Source organism: Chanodichthys erythropterus, chromosome 19 (assembly GCF_024489055.1).
Source record: "Chanodichthys erythropterus isolate Z2021 chromosome 19, ASM2448905v1, whole genome shotgun sequence".
NCBI lineage: Eukaryota > Metazoa > Chordata > Actinopteri > Cypriniformes > Xenocyprididae > Chanodichthys > Chanodichthys erythropterus.
In genome coordinates, this window is record NC_090239.1 from 14663857 (window position 1) to 14683523 (window position 19667).

The 19667-nt window shown below is 36.5% G+C and overlaps 1 protein-coding gene across 13 annotated transcripts in view; it reads right to left on the reverse strand.

The window, feature by feature from the left end:
* Window positions 1–19667, reverse strand: part of arhgap12b (Rho GTPase activating protein 12b) — a 67888-nt gene that overhangs the window by 33422 nt on the left and 14799 nt on the right. For 12 of the 13 annotated variants that reach the window (XM_067368637.1, XM_067368636.1, XM_067368639.1 and 9 more), the window contains one exon: window positions 18570–19329. In XM_067368637.1, coding sequence (XP_067224738.1) covers window positions 18570–19256 — 687 coding nt within the window. In that variant the 5' untranslated portion in view covers window positions 19257–19329. Of the gene's footprint in view, window positions 1–4849; window positions 4960–18569; window positions 19330–19667 lie in introns of those variants that run through there. The other variant, XM_067368649.1, reaches the window with a different exon arrangement.

The window sequence follows — 19667 nt, forward strand, 5'->3', positions numbered from 1 at the left end:
AATGAGAAGTGCTTATAAACTGTCTGTTGTCAACATAAGTGAAGGTTTAAAGGTACAGTAAGCAATTTCTGAGAAACGCTGTTGATATTTGAAATCACCAAAACAAACATGCCCCCTACCCAAAAGGATCAAACTTCTTTCTTGAAAGCTCCGCCCCCAAATAAATAAACATGCTATGCAGCACAGGCACCTCCCCCCTTGTGAGTGGACACGCCCCTTTCTGCCACAAGTGTGTTTTGGTGCTCGGTCCGATCCACTTTCAAAAGCGTTTCTCAGAATTCGCTTACTGCACCTTTAAGGTCTCCCTGTGGTTTTCAACTAAAATAAAAGTTTCATGGTTTAAATTTTGAAAATTAATCAATTAAGACTGGCATAAATATTAGTATTGTAATTTTACAGTTATATTATATTAAAATAGTTCATATTATTGTCATATATTTAAAATACAAAATATTAAATTTTACAGGGAAACATTACAATAGTAACATATCTTACTTGGTTTAATATTTTATCATTATTTATAATAATAATAATAAAACTATAGTCATGTTAATATATAATCTAGGGATGCATGCTTTATCTGCCACCATATCAGTATCGGCCGGTATATGTTCATTTTTAATGTTATCGTTATCGGCCCGATAAGAAAATTTGGCAGATATATTTCGGATGTGTACCGCCAATATGGTTTTGAATTGCTTGAAATATGATTGAAATTACTTAAGTTAAAATACACTTAAGTGCAAAGTACAGCACAAGTCTCTCATATAGGCTACATAATATTATAATGAGAACATTATAATTGTGTGCTTGGCACATGGCTTTTAATTTTGTAATCAGGCTCTCAAAATATATATAATTTTTTTTGTTTATATTTATCAGCCAATATATCGGTTATCAGCTTTCAAATATAAAGAATTATCTGTTATCGGGATTATATCGGTGCATCTCCAATATAAATTACAACCTTTTGGGGCCAATTTGTGCAGCCCTTTATGGGGAAACATTACAACATGTCTTACTTTGTTTAATATTTTATCATTATTATTTATAATAATAATAATGAGAATACTATAGTCATGTTAATAAATAATCACAACATTTTGGGCCAAACTGTGCAGCCCAGCAAACAAGCACAGCAAAAATATGCCTTTTTTTCTGTAAAATTGCAATTAGATTTGTTAATTTTACGGACAAAACAAAAAATATAATCTATTGTGTTTTATAGAAGAAAAAGTCAAGCAGATTTTGAATGACATGATGGTGAGTTTTTCCATTTTTAGATGAACTATTCAAGCATTTAAATAAAACTCACATGCAGAAAGGGTCACTATGGAGATTACAGAAATGAATGAGAGGGTGAATCAGGTTAATTAAAACTTAAGACACTCTAAATGCTTATGCTTTTATCAAACCACTCTCATTTTAAACAACAAGATAAGAAAAAGGGGCAAGGTTAAAGCGTGACCGGCAATCTGCACAAGTACACCGTACAAAAGAATGTGTGCGTGTTATCTCTTCTGCAGAGGTGTGAATATTACCAAGTCTGTCATAATGATAAGAGCTCATTAGGTCCACCAATTCAACACTCAACATTTCAAGAGCTTTCTTCCTCTCTGCTTCTATCTTTTATGCACTTTCTCCTTCCATCAAGGTGACCCACATAGCACCATCCCTGTACAAACATATAGATTCTGCTGTGCAGAGTTAATCCAGCATTAAAGCTGTTCCAGAAACTTCCAATCAGACACTAACATATACAGGGAATTTTATAGGTTGGATTTCCATGATTTTAAAACGCCAATTCAAAAATCCTTCAGTGCTACATTCATAAGAGCGCTTCAGAGATGTCATTGATATTCTTCAGGTCAATCAAAAATCATTTGATGATTTTACATCTCAATCTAGACTAGTTAACAACAACAACACTGACTGAGACAGGCACAGACATAAGAGGAAATAATACCACTGTGAGGAACAAAAAGGCAGACAAAGACAGGAAATGAATTCAAACAGAAGTGTTGTCTGGGGTACAGGTGAGAGACGCCTGCTCAAGTAAACAAAGTGGATTAAAAGCAAGAAGGGAAAATGGAATTGTTTCTTTGCAAAATATATCATACTCTCAGCCTCAAAGCCTCAAGTTTTGTTTGAGTCACCAAGTAGCAAGTTAACTACACAATCACAAGCAACACTGTAAAGTCTGCTTTGTTCTATTATGTCTATGAAATAGTCTGTACTTATTTTACGGGCAGATAATCTTACGGTGGTTGGTCGCTGTGAATGTTTGTCTCTTCCTATAAGTGGGTAATTCTTTTCAAGAAAAAGAAACAAGAGTGAGAAACGAGAGAGAGAGATAAGAACTCAGACAGAGACAGCTGGATGTCGCAGTGCTCAGTCTGATTTTAGCACAGACGGATCATGGAGATCTTTTGCAGAGCACCCAAAATCTCTCTAGACCTGAAAATCAAAGAGAAAAAACTAGAGGAAAAGCAGAAGAGAAAGAGGCACCCACTAAAAACTTCTGCATTAGCTGTCATACAGCTTACGTTGGCCCTACAGTCTGATGATTAACTAATCTCACCAAGTCCCAGCACTTCCAGAAACCCTTAAAATGGCATATTGCACTCTTCAGTGTTATATCCAGCTAGTCTGTATTCATAAGTTAGAATCCTAAATGTCAAGCTTGTTTGTCATCATTCTTAGTCTTTTTACATTTTACAGTCGACAGGAATATAAGGAAAAAAATAATTCCTTTGGAACCACGAGTTACGTAAACAAGGGAGACGACAACAACATTGTCATCTGGATTATGGATTTAAAATCTGATTTACCCTTTTTGCCCGGAAGGAGAATGACCTGTACTATGTCAAACCACCTCAACATATCAAGACATGTTCTTATTCATCTTGAAATGTTTGTTTCTGACTCAGGGTTTTGAATCACTATAGAAAGAAAAAAAATAAGACTATAGGATGCCACGAACATTCAGGATTGAGTGAACAAACCAGTCTGTCTTCACAGAAAATCCTGACTGTTCATGTAAATAGCAAATAGTTTGTCAGTAAGAAAGTCTCTTCCTGTCTTGGAGTATGGCTTTCAATAAGCAGCAAAATGCAGATATGAAAAGATTTCTTTAGGCAGGAACACACCAAGCCGACGCTGACGAACTAGTAGTGACGAAAGCAGACTGCGGGGTTGGCTCACGTCGGCAGCGTCTGTGTACAAAGTTGCCCTGACACACCAAACTGACGCTCGACAGCCGCACGTCCGTTCTGCGCCTGCACAACATGAAATGCCTTTCCGTACCAGCAGGTGGCAGTAGCTGAACAGCCAATCAGAATGCCCGACGGACCGTCGAGCTCCGACGCCGATTCCACATGTCGAATCGGCGGGAAAAAAGCAGACGAGGACCAACTTCAGCCGACGAAGCAGAACACACTGAGAAAACTTAGTCGGCCGACAAACAAAAACTGCCTGATGGCTGACCGACGGCTTGGTGCGTTCCTGCCTTTTGAGGTTTCTTTAAGTACCTTTCCATCTCATCAAACCAATATACCGGCCAGGCTGATAAATTGGAAGATATTTGGACATTTAATTAGCTAATAACCATGTTTGCTTGAACAGAAGTATATACTGATGAGCCAAAGCATTATGACCAGTCACAGGTGAAGCGAATATCATTGATCATCTCCTAACAAGGCCACATATTAAATGTGCCATCAAACGTTTTTTTTTTTTTTTTTTACAAGATGTAAAATAAGTCTAAGGTGTCCCTCTGAATGTGTTTGTGAGGTTGCAGCTCAAAACACCCCATAGATTTTTTTAAATTAATTTTTTAACGGCCTATTTTGAGGCATAATTAGAAATGCGCCGATTTATGCTGCGGCCCCTTTAAATCGCACGCTCTCCGCCCCCTCCCTAGCTCTCGACTCTATCATTGCATAAACAAAGTTCACACAGCTAATATAACCCTCAAAATGGATCTTTACAAAGTGTTCGTCATGCAGCATATCAGATCATGTGAGTATAGTATTTATTTGGATGTTTAGATTTGATTCTGAATGAGTTTGATAGTATGCTCAGTGGCTGAAGCTAACATTACACACTGTTGGAGAGATTTATAAAGAATGAAGTTGCGTTTATGAATTATACAGACTGCAAGTGTTTAATAATGAAAATAGCGACGGCTCTCTTGTCTCCGTGAATACAGTAAGAAACAATGGTAACTTTAAACACATTTAACAGTACATTAGCAACATGTTAACAAAACATTTAGAAAGAAAATTTACAAATATCACTAAAAATATCATGTAATCATGGATCATGTCAGTTATTATTGCTCCATCTGCCATTTTTCGCTGTTGTCCTTGCTTGCTTACCTAGTGTGATGATTCAGCTGTGCACATCCAGACGTTAATACTGGCTGCCCTTGTGTAATGCATTGAACATGGGCTGGCATATGCAAATATTGGGGGCGTACACCCAGACTGTTACGTAACCTTTAAGGTCTGGGTAGATTAAATGGTAAGCCAACAATCAATTCATGTAATCAACGTGTTGGATGCAGGAATAAAGATCAAATTGTTATGGCAAGGCAACTGGGTGAAAGTATTATGTATCATGTATGTGTCTCTTCCAGTATCTCATGTCATGTTCTCAAACATCCTCTTGCTCTGTTTCACTTTGTCCCTCCTACACATTTAGCCTCAAACAAATATCAAACCAGTATTTTACATCTGTCAACTCAAATTCTTCTGCAATGTTCTCTTTCTCTCGCCCTTTGGCTAACTGAATGGATGAGAGTATTTCAAATGAAACTGAATGGTATTGAGGCATGGAGACTCTTTACCCCCCTCAGATGTCTGATAATGTGGCTTTTGTCAGTCATTCAGCCCTTTGGAGGCCACTGGAGTCTCATTCCCTGTTTAGTCCAGTGATGACAGCACTTCCCCTGCAGTGGCCTTAGATTCAGCAAGCAACTCCAGGATGTGAAGCTAAAAGGACACATTTAATTCAGGTTAGATTGCTGTGGTTTCAAAGCCAATAATTGGGCTTTCGGCCACTCTGTGCATGCGTTTATGGGATTCAGTTTTAATACTCAGAGGCTTACAATGACACAGCATGAAATTTAGAGCGCACACACACAGGCCTAATTAACAGACCTGAATCTGATTGTTTGGAAGAAATAAAGTAATTTCTGACTGACATTCCAGATTCTTTAACTTGAATACTGAAAATTGACATTTTTATTTATTTATTTATTCATTTTTAAAATTTTTAGAGTTACTTCTATTGCTCACTCACAAACACTTACATTTTCAATAACTAGGGGTGCACAATATATCAGAAACAAATTAGCAAATATTAGTGATTTGCCATTGGTCTTTACTGGATATTTAAATGTTCATGCTCATTTATCAGATTTTTACATTTAGATTAAAGGGGACCTATAGTTATCCTTTTACAATATGTAATAAAAGTCTCAGGTGTCCACAGAATGTGTCTGAAGTTTCAGCTCAAAATACCTCACAGATCATTAATTATAGCTTGTCAAATCTGCCCCTATTTGGGTGTGAGCAAAAACACGCTGTTTTCAAGAAGACGGCGGAGCTTTAAGAGCTCGCACTTCAGTTGCTCAACAACAACAAAGCTGGAGAATCTCACACAGCCAAAATGAGGATTTTCAGTATCAGTGTTCAGCCTTACTGAAAATGAATATCCATTTTTTATATTGTACATTATAATGTTGTGATGTGTAAATTAACTTGTATCATTTAAAATGATTTTTTTAGTGTTCACACAAATGCATTTAAAACAGTATTGGATGTAAATATCGGCGTCTGTTATTGACCACAACATAGGCTAGATTTTTAATAGTGGTAAATCAGATAAATGTTTCTGAATCTTGTAAGAGGGACACACCATAACACAAGCGGGTCTTTGAGTGTTTGCTTTGGTTCTTTAGACTCTCTTTGTGCCAGTATAAAGGGGCATTTTGGGGCACCCAGTGCTTACTGGCACAAACATCCACCCAAGCCTTTCTTTCCAATTGCACAAGCAGACAGCAATCCATCACACACTGCACAGAGAGAGAAAGAGATATTATTAACCTCTCCAAAAAGGACATAAAAGGAGGATAAGACGCTTAAAAGGAGGTGAAGAAGGAGGGATAGTAATCCTGCCATTTTAAGAGACAATTAACATTATTGGCTGGAACTCAACGAACAACAAACCCACTGTAGCTTTAAGATAAGATTGTAGATGTAGATTAGATTATGTTCTTTTAAAGTCCTCACCAAATGTGTGCACATACAACCATGTAAAGCTAAGAGTTTGTGTCACATTCCCCTTAATCCAGTTCTTCCCCATCTGCCCCCAACCCCCTCTTCTCTATGAAGGTACCATAAGAGGCTTTTATATGGAGGGTGGGTTGGGTTTGGTGCATGAATACAAGGGGAACATGCTTTCCAGGTTGGTTGACTCAGAAGCTGGCATTTTAAGTGATGTTTTTAACTTAAGGTTCTGAACTAGACCTGCAATTTCCTCAACAACACTGAAAGGGAAAGAGAGAAATCTGAGAGCTGGAAGCACTCAGTGTTCAGAGAACCAGAGGGTGACAGGAACGACAGAAAGAGTGGTCTTTGACTGGGGTGTTCAAACCATCTGACTAGACAGTGTGTTAAAACAAAGGATCAGCCAAGCTGATTTTCTGAGGATTATGGGGGGGAGCTTCCTGTTGAAGGATATCACAAACTGTCACTCTCATTGACAAGCTTCTCACTATGTACCAGAGATTATCATACCTTATGTGGAACACAAGATAAAACATTCTGAAAACTGTCTCGTGCTTTTTGTCCATTCAGTGAAAGTCAGTCTGGTCCAATGTTGTTTTGAACCCATCGACTTTCATTATACAGACAAAAGCTTGAAAAGTGTTAAAACAATCTTCAAAATATTGTATCTTGTTCTGCGTTCCACACAAAGAACGGAAGTTTGAACGACGTGAGGGTGAGTCAATTTTCTTTCTTTAAGAACTGACATTGAAAACCCTCACTGTTCAGGGGTGCGTTTCCCAAAGCCAATAGAGTTCAATGGGACTTACGATCATAGTTGACTAGTTGATCATTTTCAGAAAGTTTCATGGCCCCCAGAATATTTTGTTTTATGAATATGTGAACTAGAGGTTGCATTAACCGTAAATTTTCCGTGATTGACGGATTTTTTTTTTGCAGTGACGGAAAAATCTGAAGGCTTCCATCATTTTGACAGATTACACTGAGGCTGATGTAATTTGTAACTGTAATTCCCACTCCTAACCAGTAGGTGGCGAGTGCGCTCCAGTGCGGCAGCAGAGCGCGAGTTCAGTCTCCAAAATAAAAAGAAAACGATGCGGACGAGCACCTAATTTAAGTCCATTTTATAATGAGTTATAATACTTATACTCACATAATTAAGTTTCTAATCCAGTTTGTTTTGTTTTAAATGGTTTGCTTTGTTGTTGACTATCAAGTTTATGGTCTACGAATGGCTTTTCTGATGTATAATGTTACATGACATTATTTGCAACACTGATTGAGACATGGTACAGATTTCAGTAAGCTACTGTATCTTGTAACATATTTTCTGATGTTCATGTTTATTTTCGTTCTGTAGTAAAGATGAAGGGATGATCGCGTTCACTCACGATCCGCGACAACCGTTCAAGATGAAAACTGAGAAGTGACACACTGTCTTTGTACAACTTTCTTTTCATAATATAAATAAATGTATAGCCTAGGCCCACTTACTTATCATGTAAGCTTGTGAATAAAAATGAAAATGTGGACGAAAAAAGAAACTATTAAACGTCTTATCATTAAAATCTAAAAATTAAAAATGACGGGGAATAATTGATTATGATGGAATTTTTACTATCCTGTCCATCAAAATGACGGACAGTGCGAAAGTCTAACGAGACCTCTGAAAGAACATACAATAAATCGAAAGAAAGAACAGAGCCTCTGCTTTTAAAACAAACAAACAAACATTTTATTCTAGCTTCATGCATTTTTTATCAACACTTGAATGTGGGTATGTTTCATAAAACTCATAATTTTAAACAAAAATCATATTTTGCCAAAGACTACACCCCAGATTGTATTCAGAAAGATGATCGAAACACTGATGGAGTAGATCAAGTACATCAACACTCCCTTAGCTTGTACAGTCCTATACCACTTCCTGAGTCGACATTTCATTCGTTAACATTAGTGATATGTTGTTTAATGTTTGATGATCGCATTATTTTACATGTGCATAAGCGATGCTTCTACCACTTGTTTCTGCTTCTTCACTTGTGTTTTGATCTGGAGATTCTGTACACTTTTAGAAGATGCATAATAGCACCCCCTACCGTATAACAGTGAAAACATGTATTGCTGGAAATTTCTGTCAATAGTGGAAAAGCATTGGGTCATAAATGACAGAAAATTCTGTCAATGCCAGGGAGAGTTAATATTTCAAAAGCATCTCTTTATGTAATAGTGAGATTAACGCACGCATAATCTACAGCTCAAAAAACAAATCTTAGTGATCAAGTGGTATTTGGTGCAAGAAGGCCGACGGGTAACACCCCGGGCAGGGTATTTGTCTTAAAAGGAAGCACATCATAAGGTCTTGCGCAAATACACCGCAGACACAAACTGGCACCCAAATACACACATACAGCAATACTGAAAGTGCAAACAGAGAGCGGACCGAGGAAGCTCTCTGAACAAAGTTTCTTTAGTAGTGACTTCCTGTGTCCTTCAGCCTCAACAGAGTCACAGTAACAAAAGCTGGCAAAAAGTGAATGTGTACAGACGACTCAACATGATGTACACACACAAATGTGACGTCCTGAAAGCAGTGAAATAATTCGCCTTGAGGATCTTCTCTTTGGTTTTAGCGTGCTTGCTAAAACTAACAGCTTTGCAAACATTAACACACACACACACACACATCCCAAAGTGACTGATAATAATCAAACAAAAACTGGGTCTGGGTGACATTTCACACAATTAGTACATGGAAAAACTGCCTTGAAGCAAATACATTACTGTTCAAAAGTCTGGGGTCAGTAAGATTTTCAGATGATTTTGAAAAAACACCTTTTATGCTCCCTAAAGCTACATTTATTTGATTTAAAAAATACAGTAAAAACAGCAATAATGTGAAATATTATTAAAATTTAAAATATCTGTTTTCCATTTATAAAATGTAGTTTATTCCTGTGATGGAAAAAATAATTTTTAGTAGCCTTTACTTGAGTTTTTAGTGTCACATGATCCTTCAGAACTCATTCTAATAGGCCGATTTGGTGCTCAAGAAACATTTCTTATTATTATCAATGTTGAAAACAGTTGTGCTGCTTAATATTTTTGTGGAAACCATGACACATTTTTTCATTTTTTGTAACAATGTAAAAGTATTTACTATGACTTTTAATCAATTTAATGCATCCCTGTTGAAGTATTAATTTCTTGCAAAAAAAAAAAAAAATAATAAAAAATTACTGACCCCAAACTTTCGAATGGTAGTGTAGTAAATTTGAATAATATACGTTTTATTTTGACTTACAGCACTGACAATGAAGTTTTGCACGCCAATAATGTCCTGGAAATGTTCTTCACCTGACTATTCCTTTGCAATGGTTTGTAATAAGCATCAACAAACAGTAACATTTGGCTTTGATGGCATTAACCAGGTGCCAATCATCCATGCTGGAGAGAGACATCAAACATATTATGGCCTTTCAGACCCAGCAGGACACACACAGCAATGAGACATCCATCTCCACAGTGATATCCATTTCATTAATGAACTCATGAGGAGAAACACAGAGGAGGAGGGTCATCAGCCAATCACAGGCGAGGACAGCAGAGTCTTGTGGCCTTGTACTTCCTATCCTCTTTCCACACACAAAGATGTTGACAACTGATTTGTTTAGACTAGTTTAAGAACACATAAAATTCATAGCAGGGAATTCCCATAGGAGATAAAACTCCATAGTAAGTTTGCTGACTGCACAGTGTGTTTGCATAGAAAAAAATTCTCTGATATGTGGGTAGGTTGATTCTTTGTGAGTGGGCAGATCACTCCAGATCATTCTACACTACTGGTTCACTATTGTTACTATTGCACCTCAGCTCAGCAAACCGAGGTGTAGAACTTTCCCTCTGACAAAAGCACTCATGCACTGCTGTGATAATGTCCAACATCACCAAAAGGTCATAAACTCCTGTGAGGGACGGTTACCTCAGTTCAGTCAGTGGCACATTGTTTTCGCTCTCTCTCTCTCATCTGTTTGACTTTAGCTTTTCCCACAGCTAAATGTCCCTGGAGGTATTGTGGCTGGTCTGAATTGCTTTAAACAACAGAATGGTGTGAAACAGGAATTAAATGAATAAGAGAAAGGAAAAGAGGGTAGTATACAGCCGTGGCCAAAAGTTTTGTTCTGAAAAGTTTGCTCCCTCAGTATTTGTACATCATTTTTTCACGTTTCTATGGTATACTGGAAAACAATGATGAGCATTTCATAAGTTTTATAGGCTTTTACTGGCAAAATCATTTTCAGTCAATATTTTCAGTGTTGACCCTTCTTCATAACCTCAACAATTTGCTCTGGATATCATCTTCTGGGCCAAATCCTGACTGATGGGGATCTATTCTTGAAACTAACTTTGCACCAGTCTTCTGCTGTCCAATCCATGTACTCCTGCAGAATTTCAGTCTGTCCTTGATGTTTTTCTTAGAGAGAAGTGGTTTCTTTGCTGCCCTTCTTGACACCAGGCAGATGTCCATAAGTCTTGTCCTCACAGTGCAGATGCATTCACACCCAACTGCGGCCAATATGAAGCAAGATCTACATTCCGTAGGCGACTCCTCAGGAAGAGACAGTCCTGATGCTTGCTGGACACTCTGGTACATCCTAAAGCCTAATTTAATGCAGTTAAACCTCTCTCCTCGAAGTTCTTGATGATCCGGTAAATGGTTCTTTTCATGTGCAATATTCTTTGCAGCAATTTTTGTGAGGCCATTTTGATGCAAAGTGATGAAGGCTGCATGTCTTTCTTTGGAGGTAACCATTGCTAAAGAACACCATGAATGGAAGCACTTCTTCCCTCCTTTTATTGCAATCAGTCTGCTCTTATAATCTAATCACAATGATGGAGTGATTTCTCCTGACTAATACTTGTTCACACTTTCACATGTGCTGGTGATATGAATAGTAAAATTTATGTTAGCTAGTCATTTTGTGCCAGGGCCAAAAAACTTTTAAATTTGGGTTTTTTGTAAGATGGTTCATTTGGCCAGTGAAGCTTTTTGTGATTACTTAAAATGCATCTGACCACAGAAACCATGTGAAGCAGCAAACTTTGCAAAACACAAAATTTATGTCACTGCCAATAGTTTCGGCTACAGCTGTAGATGGAAAGAAAGTGCCTTTATTACTTGACAGCAGTCTACAGAGGCATACATTTCAATCCACTTTTTGGATATAAAAGTAGTACAATAGAGAACTACACTTTTATTGGTAGATGGATGTGCTCCACCTGATTTTCCAATCCCATCTAACAAATAAACTGTAAGAAATATCAACCAAAGTGTATTATGTCTATTTTTTACTTAAATCTAATTGCCATTCCAATTAAATAAGACATAGGATTAAAATGCTAAACAACACATAAAAATTCTATCCATTCACATTTTTATTACAGAGAACATACTGTTCAAAAGTTTACGGTAGGTATGATTTTTTTAATCAATACATTTATTCAGCAAGAATGCATTAAATTAATCAAAAGTGACAGTAACAATATTCATCATGGGTAACACTTTACAATAAGGTTTCATTAGTTACCATTAGTAAACTACTCTAGTTAACAATACTTCTACAGCATTTATTAATCTTAATGTTAATTTCAACATTTACTAATATATTATAAAAATTGTATTTGTTAACATTAGTTAGTGCACTGTGAACTAACATGAACAAACAATGAACGACAGTATTTTTATTAACTAACATTAACAAAGACTAATAAATACTGTAACAAATGTTTTGCTCATTTTTAGTTCATGTTAGTTAATACATTAACTAATGTTAACAAATGAGACCTTATTGTATTGTTCTATTTATCAAAGAAACCTTAAAAAAAAAAGTCACGCACAATATGAAAGTTTTTTTTTTTTTTTTTACTGTATTTTTGATCAAATAAATTAAAAAAAAAAAAACTTAAAAAAAAAAATCTTGCTAACCCCAAACTTTTGAACAGTAGTGAATATCCTGTGAGTGTGTGTCTCTGTATATGCTATATAGTTTGGGTACAAATTGTCCCCAGAACTCCCTTTTAAGGTCACTCTGAAATGAAAAACATCATAAATAAACCTTTTTTTTTACTTATCAAAGGGCAAAAAAAAAAAAAAAAATCTTTTAGGTTTAGAGTTAGGCAACTCTAATTATCTTTATATAAAAACAACAGAATTCTATAGTATGTCTCCATTTAGATTAAGATAAATGTCTGTAAAGCTAAACTTACCTCACCCTCTGGACACATTCTGCCCCGACAACATCTCAGCTGTGCCCATCGACAGCAGAGAGACAGAATGAATGAGAGACAGAGAGATGCTCTGACAGCACAAGGGTACCAAACCACCCCCACACCACCCCAAACACACATCGATTTGATGTCCACTGCCATCTTTCAGCCTAAAGTCCATATTTGGGCAAAAATAGAGACAGACAGACAGGAACAACAAGAGACAGGAGAAAAAGCTTTGATACTCGAGTAAATATTAGATTAGGGTGAGCTGGGCTGTTTTCCGGCCATCAAGATCGGTGGGCCTTTATTGGGTTATCCCACTGATGTCGGTGGGTGTGTGTTTGTGTGTGTGTGTGTGTGTGTGTGTGTGCTGGGACAGGAATGAAAGGAATGCTCGGGCCTCCTTTACTGTCAATGCAGGGACGGAGCTACAGGATTTAGACTGAAGCCGAACACACACATACTTCTAAGACTCTTTTGGGCTAGTAACATGTGAGCGTACAAAACCAGCAATGATTCAATGCGATATGCTGGTGAAAATAACAATGAATGTACATACATACACACACACACACACCAAATCAAAAGCAAAACACACAGAAACAGACCAAAACTCATTAAAGAAGCTGCAGTATAATATCGACATCAGACAATAACTGTTCACACAAAGGAAAACACCCAGCTGAGGGGGATGGATTTAATTTTGTGCAGCTGCCCATTAGAAAAGCCCCTGCTCGGTTATAAAAGCTATTCATCATATTTTATTAGAGAGGTGACATGCTACTAATCCCCTGGTCAAACATTTGTGTGTCTTCTGATGGTTTATCATTATTTCAAGTTATTTGAGCATGTCATAAAAAGGATAAAAAAAAATAAGGAAACACTTCTAACATATAAAGTCCATAAAAGTGAAAGAGCGGGGGAGGTGTGGAGAGAGCGACAGCGGGAAAGTGTGTGTGTGCAAATGAAAATCCGCTTCAGGGGGTGAAGATAAAGTCGAGGCATAGAAAAAGGCGAGAAATTGGGGTTCTAAATCCATCCTCTGTGGGCCACTCTGGTGGAGTGTTGAGGGAAACAGATTTGGAACTCAATCCTTTAAGAGCGCAGAAGCTGCCCATTCATAAATGGAGAGGAGGGATCGCGTCAGGAGGGATGCGGGCAGAGAATGTGACTTTGGGCTAAAAGTAATTATTCAAATAGTTCCCCCCTATTGAAAATTCATCATTTACTCGCCCTTCCAAGCACGTACATACGGTGTTCAGAAGGCTGTTCACACTTCTCTTTCCCATTCAGTTAAAGGGTTAGTTCACCCAAAAATGAACATTTTGTCTTTAATTACTCTCCCTCATGTCGTTCCACACCTGTAAGACCTTCGTTCATCTTCGGAACAGAAATTAGGATATTCTTGATGAAATCCGAGAGGTATATGCAAGGGCGTAGATTTGGTTTCAACATCAACAATTCAACATCTATCTATAATAACTTTATGAAATTTATGTATAATCATTCATCAAATTCTAACATAACTGTGATTCTAAAAAGAAAGAAATTATGTTAAACATTAACACCGCCAGTAGGTGGCAGCGATTCGTTTTTTTTTAATTGAGTCAGTCACTTAAATCGTTCATTCAGCCAATTCGTTCAAAAGTCAGATTAATTTAGGAAGAAAACAAACACCGATGTGAATACTTTTGTTATTGATAAATACAGACACTATTAAAACATGAACTAACAAAACAGACGGCTGTTTTGGTAACTGGTTGCAGTTACACTGTTAGCTATGGCTGAATTGCAATGGATTAGCTAGCTAAAATATGTGTGGAGTGTACCTAGCTATTACAATATTCTCATACCTTCTTAGTACATGCTTTATTCTTTTTAACGTCTCTCTTTGACCAGCAGTTTAATATAGTTGGCTGGGAAGCGGTTCTCTTCATTTTTTGAGCTACCCGTACTCTCTCATTCAAACAGTAGAGCGCCACTCGCGTTGTTTTGCTGAAAGTGTGACACGCATTGGTTGGATGTTACCAATCGGTTCAATGGAGGGGGAGTATTTTTTTCTCTAATTTATTATGACAAACTCTTATTTGAATAGAAACAAAATTATTGCTTAAAAATAAATTAATTCTACATATTTTTCATCTGATCTATGGTGATTTTTATGTTGAAATATAGGGGGGGTTGTAACTGAAGCATTTGAATATTTGAATATTTGAATATACAAACTATGCCCCTGGGTATATGACTTGTCCATACAGCAATTTAACCACCACTTTCAAGGTCCAGAAAGGTACTAAAGACACTGTTAAAAAAGTTGACGTGACTGCAGTGGTTCAAAATTAATTTTATGAAGCGATGAGAATACTAAAAAAAAAAAATAAAATAATGACTTAACGAATTAAAAATTACCACTGCAGTCACGTCGACTGTTTTAACGATGTCTTCAGTACCTTTCTGGACCTTGAAAGTGTTGATTAAATTGCTGTCTATGGAAAAATATCTTAATTTGTGTTCTGAAGATGAACTAAGGTCTTATAGGTGTGGAACGACATGAGGGTGAGTAATTAATGACAAAATGTTCATTTTTGGGTGAACTAACCCTTTAAGTCACATAGTGCTGTTAATTGATATGTCTATAAAATGCATTTAAAAAAAAATCCAATAAATTTTGTCTTCAAGGCTATTTTGTGTTAGAAACAAACTAATTTTCATGATTATTAGCTGAAAAAAAAAAAAAAAAAAAATTCATAGGCAGAGGGAACAATTTCCAGCAAATAATGACTTACAATTAAATACAAAGCAATTTTATGGCTTCACAAGTGCTTAGAACATAAGGTTTTGGAGCCATAAGGATCAGAATTGGGTGAACTCCTCCTTTTAACCAAACATCACACAACAGATGTCATGAATGAAATTTGCAGGGCAAATATTCTTTGTCTACGAGTTGTTAAAGGGCTGATTAAGTAATCGCATGGTTTAGCATTAGCAGCTGACCCTAATGGACAAAGCCTGACATGGACAAATCCCTCAAAAGCCCAGAGTACTGTATGTCCGTTTAAGTCCATATATGTGTGTGCATGCTTAAGCCACTGTCTGGAACCTGACTTTGAGAAGCATCTTGATTATTCTCATCATTTGACAGCAAGAGCAAGTAGCTAAAAATCTGGATTTTGTTGATCAAGATCAGTAATTACAGATCCACTCAATGTGCCATCCCAGAAGATCAGCTCAATATACATGACAAGCTACAGGTGTACAGACTCATAAAGACAAACATTCTTATTGTCTTTGCTGTTCACAATGATGATCTGATTGATACCAAACTTCTCAATGAGCATCTTTCAATCTCATTTACACACACACACACACACACACACAAAACGGGGGCAACAACATGATCTAGTCAGATATGACCTACTTTCTTTTCTCCCACAATCCCCTTTGTTCCCCCAGCAGCACCCTCTTTCAGAAAGAGAGAGAGAAATGGGGGAGGAGGATAGTAACAGACTAAACACCCATCTCCACACGATGCACCCTGGGACACTCAAAAAGCAAGCTCAATCACTCACTACTTAGTACATATTACTGTGGACTCCCTAAACTGCAGAACCCCTTTGACACCTAATAAGTAGTGGATTAAACATAACACATATATTTTATGCTTCAATTTGCTAAAAATAACTCTAAATAAAATCTTTGTGTATTATATAAAAAAATATAGCTTTTAATTTTAATTTACTGCACATGTGAATCAAAGAGGGGCATTAAAATGTAATTGTTCTAGCGGTTTATATTTAAAAAAATCTATATAAATATTATATTTAATATATGTTTTATAGTATTAATATTATAAAAACATTATTACAATTATTTATTTAAAAATATTTTCATATATATATATATATATATATTTTTTTTTTTTTTTTTTTTTATCTTTATTGTTTATTATTATAAATATTATTAAACTGATTAATTGTTAAACTAATTTAATATTTTATTATACATTACATACTAGACGTGCCGATATTCGGTAATACGATATATCACGATAATGAATGTGCACGATATTGTTACAGTGGGCACCTCAAAATACCGTGAATAATTATTTATAACGAATTGTTCAAATTTTTATATTACATTTTATTTTACCCATCAACCATTTAAAATGCACAACATTGCTGCCCGCACTATGTAAACAAACCCAATGTGCATGAAAAGCACACGGCGGAACTTGTGAAGGAGATGCGCTGAATGAAAATGCATGCTCACTCTCTGACAGCAGAGGGTGATGATGGAACAGCAGAAATGCTGCGGTTACCCCGGAAAACCCAGTAAACAAAGCAGCTGCAGTACTACAGTATTTAAAATGCTTCAAACAACCATTGAATATTTTTTGTCCTCCTAATGTTGTTCATCACAGCACCAGATTCTTAATACTTAAAGACTTAATAGGCAATTTATTTTCAAACTTAAACATTTTTTATATTTTAATATGGACTACAACATGATTGAAAACGTTCTGATTATTTGTTATTGTTCTGTAACACTTTATGACCAAAGGCTTCATTACTTAACATGTCAATTCATTATTACCAAACTGACAATGAAAAATACTTTTATTATAGCATTTATTAGCATTTGAAATAGCATTTATTAATCTTAGTTAAAGTTAATTTCTAGTTAATGTTTATTAACATTACTAAAATCAAAAGTTGTAATTATTATTTAATGGACCTAAAACTAACAATGATACGTTGCATTTTTAACTGTTATTAACAAAAAATAATACCTTCTGTAACAAATGTAGCTATTGCTCATTCTTAATCTTAGTTAATGCATTACCTAACATTAAATAAAGAGACCTTATATAGTGTTACCTGTTGTTCTTTATAATTCTTTTGCACTTTAATCTGTTTGAAACATTTTAATGTATTTTTTATTGTACCGTTTTATTGTATTGTAAATGTTCAGTTATTTTTGTTTTAAGAAAGAGTTCTTAAGCCTGCTATACTATGACAACACTATTTTTTGCAACTTATTTCAATATTGTGATAATACCATATACCGTGATAAAAGCTTCAGCAATTATCGCAACATGAAAATTTGATACCATCACATGCCTACTACATACACATATTTAAATATTTATTACATAAAACTAATTTATTATAAAAATAATTTATAATAGCATTTTATTATAATATATATATATATATATTTTTTGTGTATAATATACACACATAATATATATACACATAATATATATATATATATATATATATATATATATACACATTGTGCAATATATATTATACACATTGTGCAATATATATTATACACATTGTGCAATATATATATATATATATATATATATATATATATATATATATATATATATATATATATATATATATATATATATATATATATATATATATAAAATTGCACAATGCATTCAGAGATTGTAGACTAATGCAAGCAGTTTTTTTAATTCAGAAATGACTCAACAAGGCCCAACAATTGTTGCATTTTGTGATCTCGATCTCTATTACGGTCTAAATCAAACCCTGAGAGGTGACCACAATTCCCATCACCACAGCAGAGGACAGACTGCATCTCCTGCTAAACAAGTGTGATACAACGGAAAGAAAGGGACGTAGGAAGAGAAGAGGAAAACACTGCTGAATTCAATTGAATCTGACAGAAAAGACGACGTGCAACCGTAAATGTCAGAGGTAAAACCAAGAGAGGGATAAAAAGGAAGGTGTGAGGAGCAAATGTTAGATTAGTCTCGTAGTAATTGTTGGAACAGTGTGTTACATAAACAGATAATGACAGTCAAAGGATGAAAAGGAGATGAGAGCATTTCTGGCAAAGATAAGTGCTGGAAATGCAGAGAATGAAAGCCAAAGACAACACTGAAAGAGATAAAGGCAGAACACGAATAAGTTTGGGAGGGAGAGGGAGAGAGAATAAATGCGTGGGAGAGGAACGACTTGTTCTTACCTGAATGTGTTCGGTAGAGCTGCTGCTGAGCTCATCTCCAGATTCAGAGTCATTTCTCATTTTCTCCAACCCATCTCCTGGTGACACACTCCCATCCGTGTCCACTGACAAAACACCTGGGAGTTTCCCCTGGCAACCTTGCTCTCGTGGAGGGGATTCCGCCCGCCCTCGTGGAAGTGAGGGGTTGCCATGGTGATAGTTATGATGGTTGTTGTTGTTAAGCAGAGTCAGCTCAGCAACAACACTCTTCATCCCCGGGTTCTGATTGGTGTCCCGCAACAACAAAGGCGGGGTCTGTTGCCCTGGCAACGGGGAAGGCGTTGTTGAAGGAGGTGGCCTGCCAAAGCTGGACCTTTCCGTAGGAGCGCGTTGGTTGAGATTTTCGTTTGACGATCGGCACTGGCTGATTTCAAGGACGTTTGGGGGCTTTGCGCGAGGTTTGGGCGGTGGCAAAAGGGCACGTCGGACCTCTCGAACGTACTGAGCGGGGACATAAAAAGCCTTGGTGCCCTCCTCCCGACGAACTTGCCACCAGTCCTCATTGGTTTTACGAACCAACATGTAGCATTCCCCCTGCCGTATGGAGATGAGTCTGTCTTTCGCCTCGTACTCATAGTCGTACTCCACCTCGATATACACCTGCCCCGGGGCGATGGACAAATCGCAACGGCTATCCCGTTCCGTCATGGCTCAATCTGTCCGTTCGTTATTCAGAAGAAAGACTGTGAGTGGATCCACATCTCTTGCTGTGTCCGCACGACTGCAAAAAGAAAGAATGAGATTGTTAGCACACAGGGATTGAAAAGACACACACACACACACACACACACACACACACACGTGTTGAAAACTGTGGTACTATTAATCAATAGCAATTGTGACAGACTTGATCTGATGGAAATGAAAATCACACATATACACTTTAAAAAAAACTGTAATATACTTTTCAGCATCAAGAGCAGCTGCATGGTAACCTAATCATGTGTGAGGACGCCATGGCAACCAACATATCAGTAATCCAATGATCAAATTACAACGACAGGTCTCAAGGAACATAACCGTGCTCACTCACAGACAGATCATAGAGTGAGCCAAGTG